We start from the raw sequence: 11,210 nt of genomic DNA, 5'->3' as shown, positions 1-11,210 counted from the left end.
AAATATGTCGTGGCAATGACAGGCTGAGTCATGAAGTACATATTCTGCTCTCCACACCCAACGGGCTGGCGGATTAGGCTGTCCATGGAGGAAGCACCAATGACACTGTCCACCAGGGGGCTCACCTGCTCCCTGCCTGGAGACACACAAATACTTTACTAACTAAAAACAAATAATAATTAAAATAATATTAAAAAGCAAAGAAAGATTGAATACAAAATTAGGCCCAAAATTATTATAAGAGTGATGAGAATGCCATTACTTTTTAAGCATATTTTTTCTGTCTGTCACGCTGAAGAAGGGCCATACAGTCAGTGTAATTATGGGTCATTACCATAGATTTTATTTTCCAAATTCAGTATTGAAAATCAATAATTAGTCATTTGAATTTAATTGCAAAATTCCAAAATCAGAAATGAAATACCAAACATGTTCTGTTTTAATGTTCAAGTAAAACATATAATTATTTAAATAACTAATTTAATTTAGATTTTTGCTCAACGTGCAAGATAAGCAAAAACAGACTTTCATTTTCTGACTCTTTGTGTATTTTATACTAGGTAAAAAGTTAATTTCATTTGATTTTAAAATTAAACATTTATTTACTTGAACATTATACTGTTGAATAGCATGAAATGTTGAATGTTGACTTAAAATAAATACATAATTTCATCTTTTCCAAAAATAATTGAGGGTTTTAAGAAAATAATTGAACCTAGAATGTTTAAATTGAGAAGGTAAAATTATATATTTATCAAGTAGTGTGTCCATGCTGTGTTGTCCCTTAGGGAAAAGTACATACAGTAAATACAGTTGTGCAGAGCCAGGATTGTGACCAAAATTGAGTTGAACTGCAGTTGATTTATAATAGTACCTGACAAAAATACTTTTGTTCTTGATGGGGTATTTGGAACCATTTCAGTTTTTGAAATTGTATTGTTGATGGTCTCTTCTTGTGTGCCACCTGCATCGTGCGGGTTTATGTCGACAACCTTATTTACTGTAGTCAGAACGCCTCTTGGCTGAAAAAGACCATACAATGATCATTAAAACTAAACACAGTTAAGCTTTAGTTCTTACCACAACGCGTAGTGGCTTCAAAACTCCATCGGAGTACCACGAGTCTTTTACAGCGGCTTTAACTTCAATGTTTTTTTGACCTTCTTCCATGGGTATAATAATAAACGGCACAGCACGAGTGGTAGAGCGTCCCACTTCCACCTGCTGAGAAAACTTGCCACGCTTCGATGCTGAACTGCAAACATCTAGGTTTTCTGTGAGTTCAATACGCACCTATGGAAGAAATATAAATGGGTGAGTCAATTATAGGTTCAACTGTTATATTGGTAAATGAAGTATAACTTTACAGTGATGGGATCATCAATGTAGTTGTGAATAATTGCTCTAATTTCAATCTGTTCTCCAACCACCGCAGAATACGGAAGTTTAAGCTCTACAAAAAACGGTTTAAATACAACAACATCCAAAGGTTTCCCAACACAGATGCCTGAAGAAAAAATTCAAAAGAAAATTTGTTTTAGAAATGTTTTGAAATATATGTAGATATAAACCTCTCTTACCAGTATTCTCTGATAGACTAATGCCAGTGAACACCCAGGTTGTGATGGAGTCTTTTAAGGGAATGGCCATTTCCTTTTCACTGAAAACAAAGAAAATTATCTCAATCTCAAAACACAGTAACATTATGGATGCCGATCTTACCAAATTGGTTTCCCACACTGAGGGATTTTTAAGTTAACCCACTGCCAGCTTTCTGGAAATTTTGATCGAGAAGTAATTTCACTGCTGTCCATGTAACTGGTGTCCTCCTCACCTATAGATGTTGAATTTGGTAAACATTAAAATAAAAAAAACCTTTGACATATGTACAGAAAGGTTGGTGTGCTTCTTACTTCGGGCCAGAACAAGGCTGTCCTGCTTGAGATCGCTGCGCTGCTTTTCCAGCTCTTCACAGCAGCGCAGGAAGGCGTCCTCACAGGCCTTACCATCAGTGATGTACAGTTTACGCGTGGCACAGTTGTACGTTAGAGGTGTGGGCTTCATGCCGTCCAAACAACACTCACGCTCCAGGGGGTCCTTATATACACTTGCTTTGGTGTTATAACAAATTATGAATAAATCATGTATTACATTTGTTACATAATGTAATCTACAATTACTTACCCAGAGTGGTAATGGCATCAAACAAAGTGCCAGATCGCTTTTTTCTAGCAGGAACATGGCATTTCGCCTCTAAAAAGAAAACAAAAGTTATTTAAGAGAGCTGTTATTGTGTACCTATACAAATATGAATGCGTTACCATGTCTGTAAGGAGTCCCAGCCGCTGTATCAGTATGAAACATAAGCCCTGCATCATAAAACACCCCCATGCTGTTTCTGCCTCCGCCTGGGGTGCAGCCGGTGTCGGCCTTCTCCACGATCTCCCACACCTGAACAGACACCAAAAGCATTTGAACAAGATTGATGACCTCCACAATTTTCATGAAAAAACTTGCCTTTTTCTGGGTGAGGAGGTGCTTATTGTTCAGGACATAAACACCTTTGTCCACGGCCACCAGTCCCACAGTGGCACCCGGGTCTCCAGTGACCTTCAGATTAAATGTCCTCCTCGGCTCATATGACAGGACAGGAGTCTTTGGTTCTAGCGTCAGCTAAAAACAAAACCACAATTGATTCACTTTTTTTTTTCAGACTAAATCCTTAAGGATAGCTCAGCTCCAATATACTGTACTTTGAACGACAACAAATAGCCTCTGAAATTGTTGCACGGTGGGTGAGAAGTGACCATGTATTATATGGTGTGGATAGATGGGGAATAGAGAGGTCCACTGTTAAGTGTACACTTACATTTGATGACTCAATTCCTTTCAATGTAATGTGACAGGCATCTTATACTCCTTAGGTATAAGACCTAATTTTAAAGTCCTTAGAAAGCTCAACATTATATAAAGAAGGTATTTAAGATTTACAATGATTTGTAAAATGTATTTGTATGTAAATATGTGTATTGATCTTTAAGTATAAGATTATTGTCTTGTAGATTGTATCTTACCGTGCCCATACAAGAGTCATCAACATCCACCCAAACAGAGTCAGACACCACTTCAGTGGGACTGGGGTGGTAGTAAACAATGAGGCGAAATGATGGTAACATTTGTTTGGTAACTGGGATAATCACAGCAACAGTTATTTGACCTTCTGAAGATTGTCTCCCAAAGCCGACCAATTGACCCCTGCTCAGGATCTAAATGATCAAACATGAATTCATTACATTTATAAATAAAAGAGCTCATCTTACCCCAATTCTGAAATCTATTTGTCTCTGAAAACTGTTAATAAATAAACATACTGACCAGATATGTAATTTCAAATGTTTTAACTTGGCTGTTCAGGCTTAGATGGACCTTAAGATCAGACCCTAACTTCAAATCTGATGACATTACATCTACAACAGAAAAGACAATTCAATTACATCAAAATCAAACAAATTTGCCCACAAGCCAAATAATAAAGCCCATATGAAAACACTTTCATTCAAGCTAATGCATGAACAAGCTCATCTGTTGTAGAAGGAGCTACTGTGACTGACAACACTCTTTCATCCAACTAACAAGATGTTAAAAGTAGATCATAGTGAAACTCTTAAATAAACGCTTAAATACCAATTCTGTTGTGGTAAAGATTCTTTCCCTGAATTACCAAAGTGGCATTCAGAAAAGCAGCTAAAATACTCACTTATGTGAATGTAATTATTGGTGTTTGTCTCATGACGCGTAGCCACCATCGAGGCTGTTGTCTGTCTTTCAGGGGGAAGTCGGCCATCATTGGTCCTTGCCTAAATTGACATAATGATTTTAATTGGAGATGAAAAGGCAAAAACGTTCAAGACTCTAATGCATTTCCATATTTCTCTGTTTCCATACAGTAATGGTCAGGCTTTTATCCGACGCCTTGGTGTTGACTGTCCGACTGGTCCTGCCATTGGCTCCAGTTGTGCCTTGGATCTGACCAGGCTCCACCACAATCGCGACGTTCTCTGCTGGAGTCCCATCAGGGTTAGTAACAGTAACCTGACATTAACAACAACAACAACAAATATTATTGCTAATAATGACAAAAAATGGTTGAGATGTATATTGTAAGTTATTACCGTGACGTCAAATGACATTCCGGCTTTGAAATATCTTGGTGTTTTATCAAAGTTGATGAAGTAAGGTGATTTAACAATTTGTACATTTCTTAACTCTGCCTCAACCATTTCACTTCCTATAAAAAAGAAAAGAAATATACAGTAAATAGGAACATAATAATGCATATGTGTTTTTGGTTCTACTTTTCCACTTGGGCTCACCGCTTTCAGTGTACACCATGGCTGTTACAAATAAAGATCCTCCAACCAGATCTTCAATGTTTGGGAAAGTTTTGAGGACCTGAGCCTTCTGCAGTGTGGCCTGACCGTTTCCCCCAGAAATCTAACGGGTCAGACAAGTTAAAGAGCATTATTTTCATGTAAAAGAAGATTATTTATTAGGCACATGGAGGAAGAATATCAGTATTAAGCAGATGGATATCTATATCTAAAAATGTAATACTGACCGATATTCTTTGCAGTGAGGACGGGAAAACTTTTCTATTTCCATCTTTCATGACTCCAAACACTACATAGGCTGTACCATCAACTTCTTTTCCGAACAAATAACTGAAACCATAAAGACACATGACATATGATCTATGATTACCTCATAACAAGCATTATTTTAATACCAAAATAATTGTTGTTGCATTTCAACAAAACAATTTGATAAACTACTGACGTGGCTTTGACGTCGACGCTGAACGACTCTCTGTCATAATAGTAGAAATTACTTTCAGACGTCAGCTTCACTTCATAACTGGGCAGCACTGAAAATATAATATACAATATAGATATTATCTAAAATATAAATAAATCTGTTCTTACTCTTCAATTTCCACCAATGCCCTTTTGAGCTCTAGAGAAACGTACCATATTTTTTAACCTCAAACTCAGCAGAGTAAGTCTGCTGTGGGTTGCTTTGAAGCCGGGACACAACTTTCCATTGGCCAATACTGTCGATGGACAGAGAGAGTTAGAAAAAGAAACACAGTACAATCCAACAAGTAGAAATTAAAATAATCCATAATAATGACTAACCTGACGATTTCACCAAGTTGGTATGATCCAGAATACATGCCGGCATTGAGTGAGACAGGATCCAGCGGGATGACAATGCCCTCAGGTGTCTGAACGAAAGCAACACGTGAACATGGTTAAGTATCTAAAGAGGAACTAGGTAACCTTTCTGGTGGAGAACCACCACCTGCGTGTCTCCATGGGGACGTTAATGTTCTGCCTGGAAAGTTCCACATTATCACATTAAACCAATTTAATGGAGACAAGCAGGTGATGCCACCAGGCCAAATTACAGATCAGATCTGTGGAGAGTAAGAATAAAAGTGTGAAAACATGTTTTTCAAAGTATGTTTGAGCAATAAAAACACATGTAACAAGTTAAATGTCACACTGTGGAACATTCCATGAAATTAGGGCTGAAACCGACCGAAGTAATTCTGGTTGACTAAAAACATAACCTGTGCATTGATAAGTTGTGCTGGCAAAAGCTATGAAGTTCCTCTATGACAATAGTTCACACCATTTCATTATTTTAATTATAACCCTAGCCCTTTTAAACACAGAATAAACAATAAACAAACAGATGATATCAAAATAAAACCCAAATTAAAACAAAAAAAATTCAAATGAACCAATACAGCTGCCCGGTGGTCGAGAGGGTAAGGCTGGGGAAATTTTGGTGTTGCAACGCAACTAGATACAGAAGTAGGAGAACAGATCATTTATAGAATGCTTTAAAAAAAAAAACACTCAACAAAACTCCTATAGACAGAACCTCTCATATTCTTAATAAGGAATAGAGGGAAAAAAGAAAAAATAAGATAGCATAAGACAAATAATAATAATAATAATATTAATAGTGGCAAAGTAAACACTCTTATACACAAACAAAAGTGCTGATCTCGTCTTGCACTCATTGCCATTCTACTTTCGAGTATAATTCACGGTGGTGAGTTCTGTATCCTTCTCCTGTAATGAACCTTAATGCTGAATGATAAATCGAGTTATTAACAATGCTGCGGTAGAATGCATATATATAATATAACCATAATCTAGAACTGAAAGAAATGCAGCCTGGATTAACAGTTTTCTTCAATTAAGAGGAAAACACGTTTTATTTCTAAAGAAGAATGAAAATCTGGCTTTAAGATTATTCGTCAGCTCTTGAAGGAGAGTTTATCATCGATCCAAATGTCCAAGTATTTGTAATAGGGTACTTGTTACCATCAAGCGTAAGAACAGATAACTTTTTTCGTATTTTGGAGAGAAGTATACATTTAGTTTTATTTGAATTCATCAAGAATTTTAAACACAATTTTGAGTGAAAATCAATAATATTTTGAAGCATTTGTGCACAAGAAGGTGCCTTAGCATACATAATTGCATCATCTGCATACAAGTGGATGCTACTGTGTTTAAAATTATGCCCAAATGAGTTTATAATTTTATTAAAACAACAACTTGTAAATAACAGTGGTCCTAGGACAGAGCCTTGAGAAAAACCTTTATTAAGATAAGAAAATTCAGATTGAAAGCCATCAGCAGATGCTGAGCTCTATTTGTAAGGAAATCTCCCTCACTTTTTAAAACAAAATGCACAAGAGAATAAAATGATCTACTGAATCAACAGCCTTTGAAAATCTACAAAAACAGCATCACATTCTTCATGACTGTCCAATGCAATAGCAATATAATGTATAATATATATATATATTGTAGCAGCCATGACAATACTACGCCCTGGTCTATATTTGCCTGACCAGCCAGTCCCTCCTACAGTCTGTTCAAATGCAGAAGGGTCTGGAATCCAACCCAGCCGCTCCAATTTTAAAGGGAGTGATTGACAGGCGGATTAACCAATCAGACAAACGCATTGTCCGTTCGAGGCTTACGATAAAATAACACAGACTGAGAAAACGTTGCTGTTGTTGAGTCAACAAGCGACGGACTCAACTCTGTAAATCTGAGGTAGATTAATATTTTGTTCTGAAAATATTTGAGAGACGCGTGACACAAAGTCTTCCACATTTGAGAGACACGTGACACAAAGTCTTCCACATTTGAGAGACACGTGACACAAATTAGCGGCGGTGGATGAACCGGTTCATGCTCGGAACGTTTTTTTTATGTTGATCTGACTCCAGACCCTTCTGCATTTGAACAGAATGTAGGAGGGACTGGCTGGTCAGGCAAGGTCTATATCCTGACTGATAACTATTTAAAATGGAATATTTGGTTAGGAAAACACGCACTTGGTTACTTATTAGCGTTAGAGTTTTGCTAGGCAGTATAGTTTTGAGATTAGAAGGAAAGTATTCCAATAATTTTTCTTTCCTCCTTTTTGTAAAGGGAGAACAAAAGTAGCTTTCCATGTTAAGGGGATACTTACTAGGACATACTTATAGAGAAAACTACAAAACAGTGTTTTGTTTGTAAAAAGGCAGACTCCCAAATCTCAAATGTAATCCTTTCTTTTTTTGCTGTGGTCCATCTAAATCCTTATAATCACAATGAAACAATTAGCTGACTAATAAATCATTTGTGGGTCACCAAACTTTGTAGGCCGGAACCCCTTAAATAACCATACGACCAACACAGGACCCCCACTGTAGACATCTGTAATTATTTAAAGTTGTACATCTTTTTAATTCTGTATTTGTATAATACAAATGTTTGAATTCCCACTGAGGAATTATGGAGGGTCTGAAATGTTCATCGCAGGTGCATTTCCACTGTGAGAGACAGAATCTAAAGATTGCCCATTGTTGTAGTTGGAGTCTGACTAACATGTTTTTGAAAGCCAGAATTCTTGCTGATTGGCAGGTGTTCAAATACTTATTTGCAGCAACAAATAAATCATTGTGATTTCCGGATTATTATAATTATTTTTTAATTCTGTCTCTCACAGTGGAAATGCACCTACGATGAAAATTTCAGACCCCTCCATAATCTCTAAGTGACAGAATTTGTGAAATCGCAGGGTTTTCAAATACTTATTTTCCTCACTGAAATGTATTTGTTTATTATGTCATCTGACCCAATTTCACTAAAATGTACAAACCACTGGACTAATACACCATCGACAAATCAATCACCTAAACAACTATAGCTCTACAGCACATGTGTCAAATACAAGGCCCGCGGGCCAAATCCGGCCCACCAGACGTTTTAATCCGGCCTGCCGAACATTTAAAATGTATATTAAAAAAAATGTTTTTTTTAGTTTTTTTTTTTTTTAAATCAATTCATAGAACCGTAGTTACATTCGTAACCGTTGTTATTGCTAAAAGTACGTGTCCCACAACGCCGCCGGTGGCCGCTCCTCCCCCACGGGGCTCTGCTGCACTGCTGTGTGAGTTGCCGAGGGAGAAGTGCACTTTAACATCTCCATGAGAACAAGCAGGTGGTGGACGCACCACCAGAAACCCCCCCCCTGCACATTTAAGCACTCACCACAATCTCCACTGTAACGGTGGCAGGATTTCCACTCGATTCATCGTTTCTAATTGGCTTCATGCCCGGCGTCAGAGCAAAGATTCTGAAATCAACTGTGACAAAAGAAAATGTTTGTGTCATGTAGAGTTCACAAATTATACTGAGTAAATATTATAGAGCAATTTAAAGAAACATCACAATGACCTTTATTGTCGGGGGTGTACAGGGTCTTGTCAGTTTGGATGAACAAGTATCCCGACTGAAATGAGACTAAGACAATCTTGTCCAAAGTGTATCCCGGGAATTCTGCTTGCAGGTGCACGTACTGTTTTTCTGAAGGGTTTTTATCGAAACTGTCCGGAGGGATCTGACAGGCAATGAATCAAAAAATGTGTATCTGGCATACGGTTTATAAAAGTTATGAAATGATGGTGAAAACTGAATAATTGTTTACCACAAGTTCTGCAAGGGCTTGGTATTTGTTGTCATTATTGAGAGTCACAGTTGTATCCTTGAGTTTAAGGTTTTTTGTTGGATAATTCCAGGCAGAGATTACAACATTCATGGGCCCCTGTCCAACGCAGTCCTGACACTCCACAAATATGTTTTCTGCTGTTCCCACTCGCAGCAGGTTGGGGGCAGACAACACTTTTCTGTTCCAAAAATAAGACATAGAGGTTTGCAACAAAAGGAGTAAGTCTGCTGAAATATATTTTATCTTTTGTTGCACTGTTGTAATGTTGAGATTACATATTTTTGGAAAAAATAAAAAATAAAATAAACATAGCTTGGCGGAGAAGAATAAGTGATAAAATTAGACGTTAAAGGTGGTATCATCCAAAGCAATGAGGGATTAAGGCATACTATGTTTACGTTAATGTACATTTTGTCCATTGTTTATTGTATTTGCCCAATTTCTAATTGAGTCCAGCGGTTATTTTTTCAATGGTACGTATGTTGGTTATGATGTCCTTCCAGTCCTTAATTGTCGGAGCACTTTGTGTAATCAATATATTTTTGTGATTGCCTTCTTCCCGGCTACCAGAAATACGCTCTAAAGGCTTTATTTTTGTATTTAATAGAGAATTATTATTTTGTAGCAACAATAATACCTTATATCTATGGTACAGAAGACATTTTGACAACTAAATTCCCCTCTGCTGACCCTTCACTGAAAGAATGTATGCCAGAAATATTGATTAACTAACAAACTAACCCCCAGTGGGTTCAATGACATTTCACGAGAACACTGAACTCTGATATTTGCTGACAGGTATTTATTGCCAAATAGAAATGGGGCCAAAATCCACATCACTTTGGACTGTGACGTATGTAGCAGTAAATTATACACAATTTAAATTCAAAAAAAGTTAAATAGTTGCGCTCCCACTTGACCAGTTTAGTCCGGACTAAACTGATCCGGCTCAATCGGCGGCCATCTTTAGACCGGATCAATTGACTGCATTCCCACTCAGGAGCGAGACTGGGGCCGATTCGGCAATTGTACTCCGCCGCCTAACGGGCTGTTAGAGAGCGATGTTTACCACTGCATATGTTTGCACTAAATTGTTGTGGCCAAAGTTACGTGCTGTTTAAATAATAAAGGCGGAGCCTTCTGTTACTCTCCTATCTCCCCGAAACAGAGCGGCTGAGCAGCGTGGCTACCGAACATGAAAGACACTCATGTCTCCTGTCTGTATTGCTAACTTGGTGGACTACTTGTAATATTCTGTAAAGATGTCTACACAAGCAGAAGGCACGGGTGAGAGTTCCCGTGCACATGCAGAGTAACCCGCAGCAGTAGACTCAACATGGACACTCAATTGCCGGTCTCGCTCCTGGCTGGTCCCACTCGCTCCTGAGCGAAACCGAGGGCGATCTCGCTTCTCGGCCGGGGCGAGTGGAGCGGCTCTAATCCGGCAATTTCACTAGTGGGAACAAGTTGGATTAAACTGATTCAGGGCGGCCCCGGATTAAAACGCAAGTGGGAAAGTAGCTATAGTCAGCCGCGCAATTAAAAATCAAGATCAGCATATATTTGAAAATGTTTGCAAACAGTAATTCTAAATGTCCTGTAGAGTTTCTTATATTATGTTTTTGTATGCCATGTATAGCCTTTTGCTTATTTGATTATTGAACATCCTGAAAAGGCTGGAATGTAATTTCCTAATTTGTATTAACCAACAAATAGATTTCTCTTTCATGTCCTAAAGCTAGTGATTAGTTTGAAAATGCAAACTTACAGTGGAGCAGCATCAGTACCAGCAGTGATATAGGCCAGGCCCAGAGAGGCCAGGAGCCACAGCAGAGTCCTCCTCATCCTTCAGCTCAGACCAGCTCTAGTGCGGTGCTAACTCAGGAGACACTTTTATCCACTGTCCCAAAGGTCCTTGTCCCATGAGTAAACATGAATCGATAAACCATTTCCCGACAGCGATTGAGAAATGTTGGAAAAAACAGTCTGTACAAAGACAAATGCAGAAAATTAATGTTCTGGGGTTTTTTGCGCAATAATTATGCAGACCAATAGATGGGACATGTGTGATTTTGTTACCATATGTTACAGCCTTATTCCAAAAATCATTAAAATTCATTATATGC

The 11,210-nt window shown here is 38.0% G+C and overlaps 1 protein-coding gene across 1 annotated transcript in view; it reads right to left on the bottom strand.

The window, feature by feature from the left end:
* LOC140377008 (complement C3-like) overlaps positions 1 to 10,994 on the bottom strand; it is a 20,177-nt gene extending 9,183 nt beyond the window's left edge. The window contains exons 1-24 of the mRNA XM_072462257.1: positions 10,853 to 10,994; positions 9,064 to 9,262; positions 8,814 to 8,976; positions 8,628 to 8,722; positions 5,196 to 5,284; positions 5,028 to 5,110; positions 4,837 to 4,924; positions 4,619 to 4,721; positions 4,374 to 4,494; positions 4,173 to 4,288; positions 3,946 to 4,092; positions 3,758 to 3,857; positions 3,376 to 3,467; positions 3,075 to 3,266; positions 2,518 to 2,673; positions 2,322 to 2,451; positions 2,185 to 2,253; positions 1,914 to 2,111; positions 1,723 to 1,834; positions 1,581 to 1,660; positions 1,368 to 1,507; positions 1,081 to 1,293; positions 875 to 1,022; positions 1 to 136 (exon numbers count right to left, since the gene is read on the bottom strand). The exon at positions 1 to 136 is cut by the window's left edge and continues 71 nt beyond it. Of these exons, the coding sequence (XP_072318358.1) occupies positions 1 to 136; positions 875 to 1,022; positions 1,081 to 1,293; positions 1,368 to 1,507; positions 1,581 to 1,660; positions 1,723 to 1,834; positions 1,914 to 2,111; positions 2,185 to 2,253; positions 2,322 to 2,451; positions 2,518 to 2,673; positions 3,075 to 3,266; positions 3,376 to 3,467; positions 3,758 to 3,857; positions 3,946 to 4,092; positions 4,173 to 4,288; positions 4,374 to 4,494; positions 4,619 to 4,721; positions 4,837 to 4,924; positions 5,028 to 5,110; positions 5,196 to 5,284; positions 8,628 to 8,722; positions 8,814 to 8,976; positions 9,064 to 9,262; positions 10,853 to 10,929 (3,047 nt within the window). The 5' untranslated portion in view covers positions 10,930 to 10,994. The remainder of the gene's footprint in view (positions 137 to 874; positions 1,023 to 1,080; positions 1,294 to 1,367; positions 1,508 to 1,580; positions 1,661 to 1,722; positions 1,835 to 1,913; positions 2,112 to 2,184; positions 2,254 to 2,321; positions 2,452 to 2,517; positions 2,674 to 3,074; positions 3,267 to 3,375; positions 3,468 to 3,757; positions 3,858 to 3,945; positions 4,093 to 4,172; positions 4,289 to 4,373; positions 4,495 to 4,618; positions 4,722 to 4,836; positions 4,925 to 5,027; positions 5,111 to 5,195; positions 5,285 to 8,627; positions 8,723 to 8,813; positions 8,977 to 9,063; positions 9,263 to 10,852) is intronic.
* Positions 10,995 to 11,210: the final 216 nt, after the last annotated feature.

The sequence above is a fragment of the Eucyclogobius newberryi genome, unplaced genomic scaffold (assembly GCF_026437365.1).
Source record: "Eucyclogobius newberryi isolate DKJ021-1_F unplaced genomic scaffold, fEucNew1.0.hap1 SCAF_4, whole genome shotgun sequence".
NCBI lineage: Eukaryota > Metazoa > Chordata > Actinopteri > Gobiiformes > Gobiidae > Eucyclogobius > Eucyclogobius newberryi.
This window is presented reverse-complemented; position numbering and strand designations above follow the sequence as displayed.